This window comes from Penicillium concentricum (genome assembly GCF_028827145.1).
Source record: "Penicillium concentricum strain IBT 3081 chromosome Unknown utg000004l_segment0_segment0, whole genome shotgun sequence".
NCBI lineage: Eukaryota > Fungi > Ascomycota > Eurotiomycetes > Eurotiales > Aspergillaceae > Penicillium > Penicillium concentricum.
Window position 1 is genome coordinate 1,253,244 of NW_026622757.1, and position 17,459 is coordinate 1,270,702.

At 47.3% G+C, this 17,459-nt stretch overlaps 7 protein-coding genes across 7 annotated transcripts; 2 read left to right on the forward strand and 5 right to left on the reverse strand.

The window, feature by feature from the left end:
• Positions 1-1,713: 1,713 nt before the first annotated feature.
• N7517_009426 (uncharacterized protein) lies at positions 1,714-2,127 on the reverse strand (the record flags this gene model as incomplete). Its single annotated transcript, XM_056727149.1, has 2 exons — positions 1,714-1,935; positions 1,978-2,127. 2 exons carry the CDS (start codon positions 2,125-2,127, stop codon positions 1,714-1,716), a joined length of 372 nt encoding a protein of 123 aa, XP_056575721.1.
• Positions 2,128-2,135: 8 nt separating this feature from the next.
• Positions 2,136-2,395, reverse strand: N7517_009427 (uncharacterized protein; the record flags this gene model as incomplete). The annotated part of the gene is made up of 2 exons (XM_056727150.1): positions 2,136-2,312; positions 2,345-2,395. The coding sequence occupies 2 exons, from the start codon at positions 2,393-2,395 to the stop codon at positions 2,136-2,138; spliced, it is 228 nt and encodes a 75-aa protein (XP_056575722.1).
• A 2,196-nt stretch (positions 2,396-4,591) lies between these two features.
• Positions 4,592-6,272, forward strand: N7517_009428 (URC4/urg3 family protein; the record flags this gene model as incomplete). The annotated part of the gene is made up of 4 exons (XM_056727151.1): positions 4,592-4,927; positions 4,994-5,483; positions 5,540-6,135; positions 6,189-6,272. The coding sequence occupies 4 exons, from the start codon at positions 4,592-4,594 to the stop codon at positions 6,270-6,272; spliced, it is 1,506 nt and encodes a 501-aa protein (XP_056575723.1).
• Positions 6,273-7,120: 848 nt separating this feature from the next.
• Positions 7,121-8,200, forward strand: N7517_009429 (Rag GTPase GTR1; the record flags this gene model as incomplete). Its single annotated transcript, XM_056727152.1, has 2 exons — positions 7,121-7,314; positions 7,381-8,200. 2 exons carry the CDS (start codon positions 7,121-7,123, stop codon positions 8,198-8,200), a joined length of 1,014 nt encoding a protein of 337 aa, XP_056575724.1.
• An 822-nt stretch (positions 8,201-9,022) lies between these two features.
• Positions 9,023-10,766, reverse strand: N7517_009430 (AP-1 complex subunit mu; the record flags this gene model as incomplete). The annotated part of the gene is made up of 6 exons (XM_056727153.1): positions 9,023-9,103; positions 9,177-9,551; positions 9,607-10,096; positions 10,170-10,399; positions 10,502-10,630; positions 10,728-10,766. 6 exons carry the CDS (start codon positions 10,764-10,766, stop codon positions 9,023-9,025), a joined length of 1,344 nt encoding a protein of 447 aa, XP_056575725.1.
• An 812-nt stretch (positions 10,767-11,578) lies between these two features.
• N7517_009431 (mitochondrial 54S ribosomal protein mL57) lies at positions 11,579-12,408 on the reverse strand (the record flags this gene model as incomplete). Its single annotated transcript, XM_056727154.1, has 2 exons — positions 11,579-11,734; positions 11,797-12,408. The coding sequence occupies 2 exons, from the start codon at positions 12,406-12,408 to the stop codon at positions 11,579-11,581; spliced, it is 768 nt and encodes a 255-aa protein (XP_056575726.1).
• Positions 12,409-15,813: 3,405 nt separating this feature from the next.
• Positions 15,814-16,560, reverse strand: N7517_009432 (uncharacterized protein; the record flags this gene model as incomplete). Its single annotated transcript, XM_056727155.1, has 3 exons — positions 15,814-16,249; positions 16,377-16,461; positions 16,521-16,560. 3 exons carry the CDS (start codon positions 16,558-16,560, stop codon positions 15,814-15,816), a joined length of 561 nt encoding a protein of 186 aa, XP_056575727.1.
• Positions 16,561-17,459: the final 899 nt, after the last annotated feature.

The window sequence follows — 17,459 nt, forward strand, 5'->3', positions numbered from 1 at the left end:
AGCCGACTATTCAATTTATTGAGATTTGGGTTAGAATTTTTCTCAAAAGTAAGTGCTTTTAACATGGACTAAGCTAAGTCCGAAGTGTATGCAATGACGTTGATGTGAGAAAAATCACAGTCCGGAGACTTTCAACTAGTCTATACTATATTTTGATTTCTCATTAATCATGATTCCCAATTTTTCAATAATCACTCAAATATCTTGCAGCCCCCGGAAACTCTAAGAACTATTCACAGATATCGCCGTAGTTGCTTCAGCTAAGTGACCCCACAAACTCGGCAAATCCGGTGGTTATAAGGTCCAATGGAAAAGAAACACCTTTCAGATACTACTCCTCAATCCTCCTAGTGATGGACTTGTGTGAGCCATTGTACGGTCCCTAATAAAGCCCTGGTGAAGCCCGAAGTTTACCCAGCAGAGCCCTAAATGTCAGTTTCATCGGCAAGCGTGGGGATGTGTCTCTGCCGGTAAAGGTACATCTGTAAAAAAAACTCATGTACGAAGTAGCCATCTTCTACCTCTTGACAGTCTGCTCCGTAACCCAAAAGTCAAAGTCTTGAAGTCTCCATTCAATAGCCGAAAGAGATCATCAGTTCCTGGCCCTAAGCGGCAGAGACTTCACCTGTCGGATCTAGGCATGTCCATCACATCAAACCCCGCCGAAGCTAAACTACATGTACATCCCATTCGCCCATGATGGGAACAAGTATCCGGGGATCTCCTAGACTATTAGTTGTAAACAGGGCAAGATCGTTTCCCTTTCTGCTTTCGGCTAATGCACATCATGTCCCAATTAGGGACGTAATGGGTCGGAAATGTAATACCTCGTTACAGCTAGAACTATCTTGTCTTTTCTGGAAGGAGCAAAAAGGGGTAGCTCTACGGATGCAAGGCCCACGTACTCCATAAATTGCAGCCCATATCTACGGAGTATGTTCTTTTAAGCTAGTCCATCTAGTGTCTTTGAAAGCTCCGAATGACAGTTCTGTCACCCGCTAGACTCATGTTAAATCGTTTAAAGTTTAGTAAACGGCACGAATTGAGAAAAGCTTTATACCTTAGCGCCCAGGCTAATGAAAATTGACGGGCTGAAACTACCCGATAAAGTCCATTTATACGAGGTCGAAGATGATTCTGTCAGTGGGGCAACTTATAGCGGCAGTCTCCGTGCTTGGATCTCTAGCAACCCTGTCGAGTGTTCAGTAGAGGATGTATCTATGTATCAGAGATAGCAGTACGGAATCATACAAAGTTGTATGCATACAACCCCGGCTAAAAATAGCTCTTTGAATTAATTAAGGTGCAAGTGAAAATGGTATCATAGTGCAGTGCAAGATAAGTACATTGCCGTTGAATCTAAACAGTCTTTGGCTTTTTAGCGTAGAGCTACTGGGCAAGGCGGCAGATCCGCACAACGAATATGATCATCCCGAGCATCTGACAAAGCTTGACATCCTTTGTAGCTGCAAGCAACCAGCTGATTATCTTCGGTCGAAGGTATAGGCACCCCACAGCTCCCTCGCACATGTTTTCCCTCCCCGGAGATTGCCCCCTTGATGGAGTCTGCAGTCTCATACTCCACTGAAGTGGCTATTGCCCAATCTCCAGGAGGTGCTTCCACCTGGCTACCGGAGCACTCCGAGCTTGTGAATTTGACTCCCAAACACGGGTTAGGTCTGGGTCTTTGAAGACCTTGATTCCGCCTCCATTTCAATTTTCAAACATATTCAAGTGCGTAACTTGAGGCATCTGTAGTATAGAATCCGATATCAAATTCGTTAGGGAATTATTGCTGGTTCTTTGCAGGATAAAGAAAGCTAGAGTTGAGTCCAGTTCGCCGAAAGTTAATCCTCGAAACCGAAGGTTCTGTGATTCAAGCGGGGCCCCAACGAGTTTTCTAATATTCGCTTCTAGTCGATTTTTTGTCGAACTCTTCCTTCGTATATTCGATTATGCGTGGTGCTTCCATCCGACAATCCGGTAAAGACCCCGGGGACTATGGGTTTTGGGTGTCCCTTTAGCTTCTAGTGTACTAGGAACTGCTGTCACTAGGGATGATGATATGACCGGGTTGTTTCCCGAGGCCTTAGCGGAAATTGTCCGTGGAATACCCCCTTCTTCCATATGGCGATCTACTGGCACAGTAGAATTGTCTCAAAAGGAACGATCTCGATGTCATCCTCAATAAGATATGAAGGGTCGTTGATGGCTTCGACAAGCTTGTCAAGTTCTGCTAGCCATGCAAGGCTACATAGCGGCCCGATTATTTGAGGGTTTCCTATTTTTGATGAGATTGGCTGCTGAGCCCCCTAGACAAGAAAAACAAGAAAAAGAAACCTACTACGCTAGCCGTTCTCATCAAACCAGTCTTAGATATCTGCCGGGGTCTCATCTCCAGGGTATCCGTTGTGGAAGAGCCCGTGCTTCACAAGGCAAGGCTATGGTGATTGCGTGGCCACCCCCGAGTTATAACGGCATCGCCTTTGTAGTTAGAATCAGAAGTCTCCAGCTATTCGTGGCACCATGTATCGTATGTCTCTACCATTCTGGCGAGCAGATCGTATTCATCTAGCTTGAAACTAGCAACTGAGTAACATCGTAGTCATTTTAAAATAGGAAGCTACGTACAGGTATGTTATATAAGTCAACTTTATAGAAGGAGCAATCACCTACTGATTATCAAGTATATAGCAGTCACGTGGTAGGCAAATTAATATAGTTTAGGATCATGGACATCCAAAAGGGGCCTTTAGAATACAACAAAGGATGCTCGATAGGCCGATGATAAGGCCAATCAATTGACCCTTGCTATAGTTCCATCTACAACACGGAGTACGAAGTACATTGTATCCAATCCAGACCGAAGTTCAGATTGGGTTTATAAATATCATTAATCATTATACTCAATTTCCCCTATGAGTTTCCACAATAAGGTAAGAATCTGGGGATATAATGGCATTGTCAAGTACTCCGTGTAAAGTTGGACGGGAAAGAGGGAAGTCGGAACTCCGCTTTTTTTAACGGAACCCCTCGGGAAGACGAGCCGCGCGGTAGCGAATGGAAATCAAGTGGATCGCCCCTGACCATCAGGGCTCAGACTATTCCGTATGGGACACTTCGCACAATACCGATTATTGTCTCTCTGTACAACTTATGACTTCTGAGTTGTCATTTTCAAAAAAAAAAAAAAAAAAAAAGAAAATAAGTATGAAACCCAGAGTGGCCAGGCCCGTGCTTCCCGCGTTAGCTGGGATTGCGGTATAAATGGCCGGGGTTGGGGAGGGGGCTTAACGGTCCGGAGATGAGCCCCCTAAATACATGAGGGTTTCAACGTCATAGATGTTTCCTCCTTCGACATGTACCATGCAGATATGTACATGTATGTATTTATTTGACAAATACTAGTAAAGATCAGGCCTAGGATTACATATGCCGTACTCCCATGTCTAGGAAGTCCAAAATGAGGGGCCGATTACAATGTGAAACGGAGGCTTGACATAGGGATATATTACACATGTGAGAAGACCTTCCTCTTCTAGCTGATAGGTCTAGAAACACCTTGACCAAGCCAAGTGAATTCTCCGGGTTTCGGTGTTGTACTTTTCCATACAAAGGCGTATATGGAATTTTCCATGTGAAATGTTCAGAATTACTTCAAAATTACTCCCCTGAAACTGTATATTACCTTGAACACCCACAAAAAAATCATAAACTTAACATGCGCTTCAGATACGAGAATTAACGCGCGATAGTTGGCCCATTCACAGCCATACAACCTTAGAAGTCCGAAGTGGATTCGTCCGCACAGGGCAAGCCGTGCCTTTGTTTTTTTTTTTTTTGGAACGGTACGCTAGTCCGTGCATTTACGGCATCTCTCTTTTTTTTTCATCCTAGACCTATTATATTCCCTTATAAGGCATGGGCTGATCGATATCCGAGCTAGCGATCTATACACGTACCACCTGGTGGCGTCTCAGAACCAAAATTTACTTGATATTTTCATTCCTATTAATCCATTCCCTCAGGATATGATTCGTTCACTTGTAAAGTGGAATGATAGTCCCTGCTCTTGCATTCCGACTGGCTCAGTGCTCCGGGCCCATCCCCATACCTATTATGGTAATCGGTCTCAATTTATTGCCATACACAAAGGCTCTGCACTGCACACGGACAATAATTGGAGACATACGTGCATATATGACACTAGCTAGATTTTGGGAGCACGTTGAACTAGTATCTAATACTCTCATTCTGCATACTAAAGTACGAGTAGTGGATTGTACCTGATACCTCCCAAGCTTTATCGAGTCGAACTTTGCCAGGCCCCTTAGGACTCAAAATTATTAATGCCACATCTAGCCCGTCTAAAGAGCTCCGGTCAAAGCCCCATAATAAAAAATAATATCATATTATCTGACCTATTTTACCTATTTTTACTCTTAGAGCCTTTCATGTTAAAAAAAAATAAAAACATCAGAAGCAGATGTCACCTTTCCCCCTCTTTGTGAACTGAACTTCTCTCCCCTCCTTTCAATTCCTCCCCCTTTCAACCCTTAAAAGTCCCTGGATCTGGGGTGAAACTCCCGAAATGGGTCTATTCAAGCGCAAAGATTCAAAGAACTCAATTCAAACCGAGAAAGATGAGAACGATTCATTCACAGCCAACAGCGCTCGCACATCAAATACATCTCTGAGATCGCCAGGATACAAAGGAAGTGGTCCACCAGCCTCAATTCCCGAACTCCCTATCGCTAGACCACCAGACCCAGCATTGGACCCTGCCGCATACCTACGAAGCATCCATGCAGTGCGTGAACGCTCCAATATCGTCCTGGAAAAGGCCAAAAGGAACCAACTCAATCATTTCGATGTCGACATGAGCAAATTCGAAGCTACCGCCTCCTATGTCGTCTCCATCATTAAGGTAAAATAAAAAAACCCCATTGTCTTCTATCATATAATTGCGCTAACATGTTTCCCCCCTCAACAGCGAGATTATGCGCCAGACTATGAGAATATTCCCCCGCATGGTCGCTGGCAGCATTTCGACGTTGGCGGCAGACCGCGTATCAACCAGCTCCTCCAGTCCTGGCCGAGCCGCATTGATGCGCAGGAGCGCACCCGCCGTTTGATTGATTTGTTTGTTGTGTCCGTTCTGCTCGATGCTGGTGCCGGGAATAAATGGTCATACCGGTCGAAGGAGTCGGGTAAAGTCTTCTCGCGCAGTGAAGGCTTGGCAGTGGCGAGTTTGGAGATGTTCAAGTCTGGCCTTTTCAGTAGCGATCCTACGGAGCCGTGTCAGGTGGATGGTGCGGGGCTGAAAAAGGTGACGGCCGAGGTGCTTGCCAAGGGGATGCAACATTCCGAACAAAATCCACTGGCTGGTATTGAAGGCCGCACGGGGTTGTTGGTTCGGCTCTCTGATGCACTTAACAATCAAGACTTCTTCGGTGTGGATGCTAGACCGGGAAATATGCTAGGTAAGGCAAAATCTGGCTCTGTGTTTGCTTGAACAGCTACTAATCTTTATTTTCAGATTATCTTCTCGGTCATCCATCAACTCTTGCTTCTTCCGTACCTATTGTTCCGATTACCACTTTGTGGTCCGTGCTTATGGATGGCCTCTCTCCCATCTGGCCTCCGTCACGAACACAGATCGATGGAGTATCCATTGGAGATGCTTGGAAGTGTTCGAATCTTCCCCAGTCTCCTCCTGGACAGCAGTGGGAGAGCATTGTTCCATTCCACAAGCTGACACAATGGCTATGCTACTCGATCATGGTACCAATGTCGAAATTAATGCTCATCCACTTTGCCGGCAGCGACCTTCTAACAGGTCTTCCTGAATATCGAAATGGAGGCCTTCTTATCGACCTGGGACTCTTGAGTTTGAAACCGGACGATATGCAACGTGGAATCGATGCATATAAAGAGAATGCTCAGATTAAGGGTCAGCCAAATGTGGAAGTGGCACCGCTCTTCTGCGCCGACGACGATGTAATTGTCGAATGGCGAGCCGTTACTGTTGGATTCCTGGATGATCTCCTAGAGGAGGTCAACTCTCAACTGGGGCTTAAGGGCTCCGAAGACCAACTATCACTAGCACAAATGCTTGAGGCTGGCACTTGGAAGGTAAGCACTCAAACATTCTTCTGGCTAGGTCAGATCTAACAATGAATCTACAGGGTGGTCGCGAGATTGCGGAAGTTTCGAGACCTAACACCAAGGAACCCCCTATCATGATACGATCTGACGGCACTGTCTTCTAATACCCTATTTTCCCATTTTAATTGATGCTTGGATACCTGGATACCTTCGTCATCTGGTTTTGCTATTTGGGACGAGCTTTTTGATGAACTGAACTCTTCATGACCGAATACCTTCATACCTATATCTCATGTTTGGCTTTTTCTTTTTGTTCTTCTTTCTTCTTTCTTTCCCTGCCATTTTGGGCCATTTTCTCTTTTTTTTTCTCTTTCCCTCTGCATTTGAGGCTATTCATTTCATTCCCCATCGGTTTTGGGCGGCGGCTTACTTGATCCTGCATTTCATCTTTTTTCTTTCTTTTTCTTCTATTTTTCTCTGTCTATTCTATATGTTTCGCTTTTCCTGTTTATAAAAGCCATTTGACTATAGAAGGAAGATCTATGATTTTCGGGAGACCCATGGGATGTCGTCATCCCGTAACCTCGGCCCCTTTATCTCAAATAAAAACTCCACAGTGTGCCAACAAGTGATTGTGAGATCTTTTCTGAATAACTTGATAGAAAATACCAAAATACCTATAGGCAAATTGCTAGATTCATCCTTTGCCTATCTCATCCATCCTATCTCCAACGTAACTTTAAAATCACGTGTATAGGAATAACATTGTTCCGTCTCCGCATTAGAAGGCTGGAGCTCATGATTCACCTTTCCTTCTTATCTTATGCTCCCTCGCCCTCAATCCCATTGTCAAGGCAAAAAAAATGCTAATATTGGACTCCTAACCGGAAACCAATATCACTGCATCTGAGTGACCTTGTGAAGGCACTAAGTTGCCCTTCAGATCGACCCGAGTTGTCCCCGCAAGAGCGGGGCATTGAGCTCAACGGCAGCCCCAAGAACATCTGACAGGATGGATGCTCGGAAGAAGAAGAGAAAGGTCCTTTTGATGGGCAAGAGTGGATCGGGGAAGTCATCCATGCGCTCAATCATTTTCAGCAACTACGTCGCAAAGGATGTCCGGCGACTCGGTGCTACAATTGATGTGGAGCACAGCCACGTCAAGTTCATGGGTAATCTCACATTGAATCTGTGGGATTGTGGAGGGTAAGTAATGCATACTCGACTTCCAATCGGGGGGTCATTCCACTAACTCGAAGTTCCCCGTATCAGACAAGATGCCTTCATGGAAACCTATCTGGCCTCGCAGCGCGGCAACATCTTTTCAGACGTCGCAGTCCTCATCTACGTATTCGACATCGAATCACGAGAAGTCGAACGCGACCTGGACACATACCATGCAATAATCGAAGCCCTGCGCGAATTCAGCCCAAACGCCTACGTCTTCTGTCTCGTGCACAAAATGGATCTCATCCAAGCCGAGCACCGCCAACGCATCTACGACGAGCGCTCCGCCGTAATCCGCAGTCGATCCAGCGATTTCCGCGTCGACACCTTCGCAAGCAGTATCTGGGACCAATCGCTGTACAAAGCCTGGGCCGGAATCGTGCACAAGCTTATCCCGAACTTAATCGTCATCGAGCGCTTCCTAACAGCCTTCGCGAAGAAAATAAGCGCAGAGGAAGTCATTCTTTTTGAGCGCTCTACTTTCCTCACCGTCACCTCCGTGACATCCGAAGTCGGCGAGCTCAATCCAATCTACGACCGCCACGAACGTCTCTCGAATATCATGAAGGCGTTCAAGCACTGCGCCGCAAGAAACACACTCACAACACCGGCTTCCGCGGGCTTCGTCGTCATGCACACTAAAACTCCCCAGTTCAATATCTTCCTTGGCCGATTCACAGATAACACCTATATTTTCCTCGTTGTGCCTCCCGGCGAGGCTTCTTACAACTGCGCCGTGCTCAACACCATGCTTGCCCGTGAGGGATTCTCGAAAGCTGCTGCCGGCAGTGGTGGTGGTGATGGATTCCCTCTTCCTCCGCCAGAAACAGCGGAGGATCATGCGACGAATGGGAATCCTACTTAAAATAGGTGGTTGATGTGACATTAGGTCTGGCTTTGTATAGCTAGGGGGTGGTGTCTTTTCCCCCTTTGTTTTTTCTTGCTCTCGTGATTTCCGAGGATTTTATGACAAAATACAGCAGGCGCTGAACGATGGCGTTATGGATATTAATGTATTTCATTTGTTTTTTCTTTCTTCTTTTTCAACTTTCTGAGAATTGAGATACCCTGTGGGATTTCCTTGTACTTTTTTTTTCCCCTAAAAATATGAAAAACTGTCTAGGGACTATTCTGCAAGCTATTAGATAGCTCTCGAGTTTTATATAAGATCAATGTTTCTTTGAGTGTTCTATGGCAGTTTCGATTTCCATCCTAGGGATAATATATAAAATCCAATTGGTGATATATATTCAGCGTTGTAGACCACTTTCTCATCGTAAGCAATCGGACGAAAAACCAAACTGCTCTGCCAGAAAGAAGAATACACACGCACACTACTTTTGCTTCTTCACTTCATCTCAATTCCCCTATAGTATACTGCATAGAGACTTGAGTTACTACGATGACTCGACAACAAGACCTTAGCATTCATTTACTTCAAAATACAATACTGTAATGACATAAGATCCCATCCGAACCATCTATATTTCCTCGCATCCGATGCAGAAAGCGACCAAAGGCAGAAGAGAGAGTAAGAACATGGGAGGGATTTAATTATCTATCGGACCGGCCGGCCTCAACGGAGAAGGGCATGAAAAAGGTGTGAAGCGAAAAGAATAACGAGAGCAAGAAGGGGATGTGGGAGGGGGCTGTACAAAATCAATCATCGACAGAGCTCGACCATTTTTCATTGGATTTCTGGCATGCGCATGGCAATATCGCCCGACTGTGTAATGTATCGCACCCAGGGGAGGGAGGGGTATTGCAGCTATGGGCAATTGTTAGCGATGGATTCAAGAGATAGATAGGCCGAGGGGGATCCACTGGTGGCAATGTCTTACCTTCGGTTCGGTGATCTTGAGATATCGCACTTGGATACCACTAGTCGTGAAATAGGGGATCTCGAACTTGACGTTGATGGGGCGTTTCGCTTTGCCGACACCTCCGGCTCCGCCCATGCTGCCTCCGAACCCACCGGTCATACCGCCGCCGCGCTCGTCGTCTCCCTTGACGGAGGGTAGACCCAGCTCTGCGCGCATGAGGAATTCCTTGCCGCCGCCGAACTGCTTGATCTTCCATATGATGGCTGACTTCTCGGGAGCGTAGTGCACGGTTCCGATATTTGTGCGGAAACGCGGGGAGTCTGCGTCTTCGGGAACGGGGACGAGAATCTCGACGTTGTTGGCGGTGCTGCGGCGTTTGAATTGGGCTTTCGCCTGTTGTAAAATCGAGGTTAGGGGTTGATGTTTGCTATATTGGGTAGGATATTACCTTGAGCATATATTCAATTCGGGATCCCGAGTGCGATTCAACCACGCACTCCACCCAGATCAACGGCTTTACTTGTGTGTTCAGTCGGTAGCTCATGAGCTCAAATTCACCATCCGGAGGAATGAAACTGATTGTCCGGTCATTCTCGAAGCGCGAGAGTCGGACACACTGGTGGAACTTCACGTCCTCCATCTCGACTGACTTGCCTCGTGTAGCACGACCCGTGGTCTCGAACATGGCCTTGTCGTTCAAGCCCAATCGCAACTCTGGCATACCACTCAGGTAGCACTTCATCTTCACAGCGCCCAGAATCTCAGAGCGCAGGACATTTCCATTTGCCGAGACGAGAAGATTGAGTGACTCGACCACGTCGAGGAAGACTTCGTTTTTGCGGTAGCGTATCCCCTCGCTACGCCAGGAGACAGCATTTGTGACAGCGATGGGTGGCCGTGCTTGGACATCCAGCTTGTGTGACTCTTGGGTGATGTATCTGGTCATAGCGCATATCCGTCAGTTATGCTGTTTCACCACCTTTGCAGTACCAATAAGACCCAGCTACTTACTCTTGTAGAATCTTGGTCTCTGTTGTCTGCGGGTATCCAAAATCCATCATCTCATCCAGCAATTCGTAAATGACAACGAAGTTATCCCGGATACTCTCCTCCTCCAGTACCTTGAAATATTCAGTGAAGACCTCCACCAACTTGTGGAGGAAGAGTAGAATTTCGGTGGCATTTGTGTTTCGTTTGGTCAATGCGAGAATATAGAGGTTGCTGTGGCGGATATAAAGGTACTAGACAGAAACACCCCTGTGTCAGTAGGTGGTAGCGCACAAAAGGAGACACTCAGGAGTGTGTGGGGTCGGGGCCGAATGTCTAGACTCGGTGGGACGCACGTTGATTCCCTCGTGAGAGAAGCAGGGAGGCACTGCTGAGCTTTCTTCTTCGGCGTCACTGAGGAGGATAGGGAATTTCTCGACTGCGGACATGGGAATATCTCCGCGATAATTGCGGGCCAGAAGGGTCTATACATGGTCAGCGGGGGGTTGTCCCTGGACGCATTGGCGATTTTTCCATCAGGTAGTCGCATCGCCATGTTTTGCACAATTTCCAATAGCGTACCTTGCCCTTGAGGTCGAGGAAGAAGAGTGCCGACGCCATGACGTGTCAATGGGGGTAAATAGGTGACAGGAGAGTTGGTGATGATCTGGTCTCTTTACAGTGGGAGGCGAAAGCAAAAAAAGAACAAAGCCACCTTATGCGCCTACTGCAGCATTGTCAATAAAGCAGTAAGAACAAATAAAATAGCAGATGAGGTGAGAAATGAAAGGAGTAGATTAGCGGATGATTGTGATGCCCGCATGTCCAAGGCCGGAGATGTACGCTAGTCTAAAAGCAGGTTAGCTTATAAAATTCACACATAAAAGCTCGCCGCGAACTTTTATTTTCTTCTTTCTTCAACGCTCCCAATAGACAGTTCAAGGCAGTACAAAGTCCTTGTGATTTTCTACAGATACTCCGGCATTCTGTCGGAGTACTGTAGTGTATTGATAACTACCTTGCGATACAGAGGCGCGGAGACTACGATCTTACGAGGGTTCCATAAGAGCTGGCCGAGTACTTTCTCTGTTACTCGGGCGGCGTCAGAGGAACCATACATTCCTATAACTTCAAATTGAAAATTTTTCTATATAAAATCACTTCTTTGTAAATTGTACTTAACAGCATTTTCTATTCCGTTGTAATTTGCTCCACCTCTTTAGGACTTTCGCAGGCGGAATTTGGAGTGGTATTTGGTCTGAAAAAATAAATTGATATAAAAAAACAAGTCTGTTTAAAAGTACATGTACAATCGTAGAGGTTCCCTGATTGAGGAGTTCACTCCCCAATCAACCTACCACAGATGGAAATATCTAACAAAATAACGCCCTGAAAATGCTCCAAAGGAGACCAATACCCCAAGTCTCAGACCCTTATGAGACCGACTTAAGTCCCAGGGGTTCAAGTATCCGCTCACGAGCCACTTTAGTGGCAACGACTCCTCCCTTCTCTAACGAAACAGCGCCGACGATAGCGTACATGGTGTGCGCGAGAACGAGCTCAATACCGGAGGCACGGAGATCGTTGGGCTGCAATAAAGACGTTCGTTAGTTGGTGATCATAATACAAAAGGACTAGGATCGAGGCATACCATTCTGGGACTCCATCGGAGAACCTTCTGCAACTCGTACTTGTTTGCAAGATCAGCGAGCTTCGACCGCTCGGTGAGGATCTTCTTGGTCTCAGCAGAGAGGTTGTTCAATCCATCCAGAGCCGGGTGAGTGAAAGGCACGCGACCAAACTCGTCCTTCTTCTCTACCGGTGCGGCACCTGCGTATGGAGCCTCCTGCGCCAAAGCCAGCGATGCTTGCAGCTGCACAATGCGTTTTCCCAAGAAGGCCAATCGATCGTTGAATCCGCGGCGCCCTTGGTCGAAACTCTTATGTGTCACTGCCAACCACTTGGTCTCATCGGAGAGGAGATTGTCGCCGCCATTGCCGAACAAGCGAATGTAGAATCGGTCGAGCAGCTGCGGGTCTGCGTTGACGTGGAAGGTTGGGCGCTTGGAGTCAAGGTGCAGACTGAACGGGGCCTTTGCTGCCGCGGGAGTGTAGGACCATCGGGGCTTTTCTTGTTGACTGGTCTCCTCCGGGGTAGAGGTCGCAAAGGTGCGGGATGGGATGGCTCCCGCAATTGGACGAGCAACAAATTTGGATGCAGCGCAGGCGGTCCTGGCCGCTCGGGAAGAAAGATTTAAAGACATGGGGTCGGTTGTCTCTGCGTGTCAACTCGGAGTTGATCGAACGGAAAGCAAAGAATTCGGCCTGGGCGGTGTGATACTGCCGGCCATGTCCCCAAGTACATAAGACCCGTGAGGTTCTATGTTAACTGTTGTCTACACCTTGGCCTGTTTGACATCATTGTAATTCTCACAAAGGCTTGGTGTGTGGACTCAGATCTCTTCAATTGTCATCTCGGCGGTTTGACATGCAGTCAAACACCTTGGAAGCCGGAGGCAACCGGGACCTTCACCGCTGCTGCGTGGTATCTTTTGCTCGAATGCTTGACTTGTAGTGCATCGGATCCGAAGCCACTTATGCATATTCCGGCCGTGGGAGCCTACCACAGGCCATCAGCGCTATGGTGATTGGAGGCGAAACATAACCAAACTTCCGACTGCCATGCCTCGATGCATGTACAATCAAAACAGCATATGACTTACATTAATCAAGATTCCCTGTGATGTGGATTCTAATTTGGCGGTCAGGTTATGATCTGTATGAGAGATGCTTCAGTATACACCATACCGCTGTTTGTGGGCCCAGATCCAGCACATATAGGCTTCCATTCAACTTGGGTAGGGTCCGCTACGATACACGATACGCATTCTCCCCAGCTTCGGATTGCTAGCAGCTTTGACTCGTGCTTTCTGCATGCTCCCATCATTGAAAATTGGGGATCGAATGGGTGTAAGTGGTCTCGCAGATCTCCTCACCACTTTGTCGAGCAACATCCTTCTCTGGATAACATCGCCATTACATGAACGAACAGGAAACTTGTGCACTCTTAAATTATAGGCTATAGGTCCAATTGTCCTGCTACGTAACATCATCTGGTTATATGACTGGCTAATGGGCCATGCGAGCAGCGGCACAACAGACCCGAGCGCGGCCCAACCATCAGGGACACAGGTCTCTAGCCGCTGCAAAGAAACGGTAGAAAATGGAAAAGAAGAGAATAACAACCACCCAGAAGGGCTCTAGGGGATCAAGACCCATTCAAGAGAAGCTTCGGTAGTCTTCTCTGAACACAGTCGTTCCGCGAAACCTGCCGGGCATGCAGAGGCCATAGCTCAAGCTATCGGGAGCACGGGGCAGTGATTTTGAGCCTGCTTGGTTGCGGATATACGCAGCTGGAAAGCTCGGCTGAGTCACAAGTGGTTGGCTCGAACGACCCATGCCTCTCTTGACTGCAGAATAACGGCCCTGCTGTATCAGCGTACCCTGATATTGCCCCCTGGATTAGGCAAGAGACTGTCTTGTAATGAGGGGGGGGGAAACGTGATCCACGTTATTGGTATTCGGTCTTATTTGCCTGTGCTCCATACATAGGTAGGCTTCCTTTGTTCATATGTTATCTTATGGTCGTTGGAAGCTTCTACGGCCTGCATATACATTCTTCTCACGACTAAGCAAGTTGGCAACCGACAATGGGCATTGTGGGAGCCCTAGATAAAAGGTCTGGGATATGTGAATGACAGGGGCTCTTTGATCATCTTCGAAAGATCGTAATGTTGAACAAGAATACAAACTAGTTGATGTTTGACGGCCTCGAATTAATATACTTTTAAAAACAGCAGACGGCTGTTCAACCCAAACACTATTTAGTAAATAACATCGGAAGCTAGCCAACAGCAAACCATCTAGAACAAACCCAGTGAAACAGAATTCCTCAAGAGGCTGCAAGAAACCGAAGGCTCAGACCGCTGGTGAAACTCCATCTGCGGCCTTCTTCGGGGGCAGCGGTCCGGGGGGAAAGGATCTATACCCGTCCATTGCGGACATTATACTATTTGCTTTTAAGGAAAGATAATAGGTCTCTTCAAGTGGATCTACTTCTAATTCCCGGTTGATGCTTGCTTCCGGGGAAAAGCAAAGAAACAGATAAAAAAAATATAGTACTCACGGCAGCGGGTGTGATCGTCTGCGGGTACTGTCTAACGGTTTATACATCAAGTCTTTAGACGGGCCCTTGCAGACTCTACCGAGATATTGATCTTCACGGATAGAAGCCACCCCCAAGGTCCGCGGATAGCAACGGGAACATGGCTATCCCCAAACGGCTTCTTTTCTTGATCCTTGATTGGGATGTTCGACAGGATAGCGGTGTACGACTTGTGTGGATGGCGTGCCCCCAGCTAAAGTTGATTATCGAATTACTTAAATAGAAGATCATGACCTGTCTGGATTTCTAGTCTTCATTTTCACAAACACCACAGATCTTGTCTTGTGTCCTTTGCCCGTCTTTCGTTCAATATCTATACTTCCTTTCTCTATCAGGTCGATTTGTGTGCTCTATTCTACTATAAACACCTTCGTTTCGTGCCATTCGAATATTCAAATGGAGTGCAACACTACTTTTGCCCATGGCTTCCTGGCTACCTCTTCATCGCCAGCCCTGACATGCTACACCTTCACGGGAACCATACCGGCTTGTGACCACTCGGTGCAAGACCCTCCCTCGCCACGACCTTTCCCACCCAACCCCCTCCTAGTCCTGCTTAAATGGCAGTTGATTGCTTTTCTTTGTTTGGCGTTAAGGCGACATGGGATAATAGGTGAGTTAGATCCACTAGATATATATTGGCCAAGTCACGGAGTGATATGAGCAAGTGCTGACTTTGTAGATCATACTCCAAGGCATTTCGACTACGGCCTTTACGATGGGAAGATGCATTGATGGGCGACTAGGATATCATAATACGATGTGTATCGTTGTCGATGCAATATCAATTGCGGGTGGAAAAATGGCAAAGTCATGAGAGGAATGTTGAACCCTAAGGAGACAAAATGAAGGCACAATGCATGAGAGTGAACTGTGAGAGTGAATATGGATTTCGAGTGACGGGTTTATACACTTTAGGTGCTTTTCTCCTTCGCATATCTATCGTCGAGCAAGATAGCTTAATGAAACTATACCACGTGAGACCGGCTGCATTTGCACATATATCAAAGGTTATACATAGAAAAGTCTCTTGCACAAAGTACGCTTTGCTTTTTCTTGCGGTTTTCTGCCGTCTACCCATCTATGTTGCACACAGAATATCCGAGCACTAAAAACCCACTAGAAAGACACCGCATGACCGCATACGCGGCCGTCTACTCTTGTAGATATCAATAAACATCCAGAGGTAGACCACGAAAGTCTAGACGAAGCTAGGGTGAGCACCCGGTTTCAAAATCAAAATCAACACACTTGTAGATTCAACCTGTGCAAGTAATCTAGGCCAATCCGAACACATTTCCGATGGAGATAAAACAAAGTTGAACAGAAGAAAAAGAATCAGCGCCTTTTGAGCTTGCGCCAATTGACCAGATTCGTGTATATTTGAGGAAAAGTCACTTTAATAACACATAAGGAAATTCGGAGGTATGAGGTACGGAAACATTTAAATAAGAGCAAGACCAACAGCACTAGCAACGCTGAGGCCAACCACAGCCCAGCCGGTCTTAATAATGACAGGGTTTGTGAGGCCACGGCCGAGATCCCACATCAAGTGACGGAGACCGTTCATGCAGTGGTAGGTGAAAGGCAGGGCAAGGGTGGTCTTGAGAAGGACCTTGGCAGCGAGAGGGAGAGCACCCATGGCAGCGACCATGGAGGCCGATTCGAGGTGCCAGCCGAGAGCGGGGGAGGCGAGGTAGGCAGTAGCCCAAAGGTACAGGGTACCGGAGAGCGCGACACCGGTAATACGGTGCAGAGAACTGCCGATCCAGCCGATCTGGGGCTTGTAGATGGTAAGGTGAGGGGCGATAGGGCGGGCAAGACGCTGCTTAATGAGGATCTGGCTGGGGTCCTCGGTGTTTGGGGACGAAGTGACTTGTCTATAGACATTCTCTGGTTAGTATGGACTTCCGGCGATTGTGGATGACGTAGGATTTCGCGAGGGGCGCTTGATTCGAGGGTGGGCGGAGCAATTGAAACTGGTCGTTTGAACGCTGGGTGACTGACCTCGTCTGCATGTTCTTGCCGAGGGCAACGGCGACAGGGGAAGCGCCCATCATGGACCGCATAGCGAACGGCTGCTGGACGGCAACTGTCCGGGGATAAGTTAGATCGCAAATTCGGATAACGTAGGGATTGGGGCAAACATACGCCGTCGCAGCGACTGTTGGGCAACCTTCTGAGAGAACATTGTGATTGCGGAGTTGAGATTGTTCTGTTTGATCAAGATCAGAAATCCCAAGTGGCTCGCGAGCGATCGGAATCCACGGACGACCTCGGGTACGGGAGTTCTAAGTCACGGGACTAGCACCCGGTAGTCGGCGTCCGCCAATCAGGTCGGATCTATTACCAGCCGGAGTATTGTTCTTCCCGGCGCGCTACTACAATCACGTGATAACTCGCCTGTTTTCCCACTTTCTTCCGTCCGCAGCTCTCCTTTCTTTCTCTTCCTCAAGAGTCTCCGCTCACGTCGTCTACTGGTTTAGGCTGGGATGATGTCGTCGTGTTTAGCTTTCCCTCACTGACTGCGGCTTTCTGTCGTGGACGCCGAGGGATCTCGAGGCTCTCAGAAGGAGAGTCCCGTCGTTAATCGCCCGTTCCACTCTACCAATGAGGGGGGGGGGTTTCATATTCAGGGATACATACCACATGTATCACATCTTTAGATGTTTGTAGATTTGCCAGGTTCGCTGGATACAGTGCAGTGGTTGACAAGGTCACTGCAACTGGTGAAAAGTCTGCATTGGCCATAGAGAAGCATCCAGCTGGGGCATTTTTGTTTCGCACAGTTGTGATGTTCACTCGAGTTATGCAGCTACAATACATAATGAAAAATTCAAACCAATGGCCTTTACTACTTTTACTTGCCTCATCCTAGAAAATGCTGTCAGCTGTAAACATCTAATCTTGGCAATAGGCACCTGAGCCATATAAAGTTATTGTTTCCTATCACATGTCAGGGGCCGTCCAGGTCCAACCTCCGATATATTCTCACCCTTAGAACTATGCTTGATATTTGGTCTACAGGTCCATATCTTCATTATTCACAAGCCTAATAAACAGCTCTAGAGCTCTTAGTAGCATAAGGTC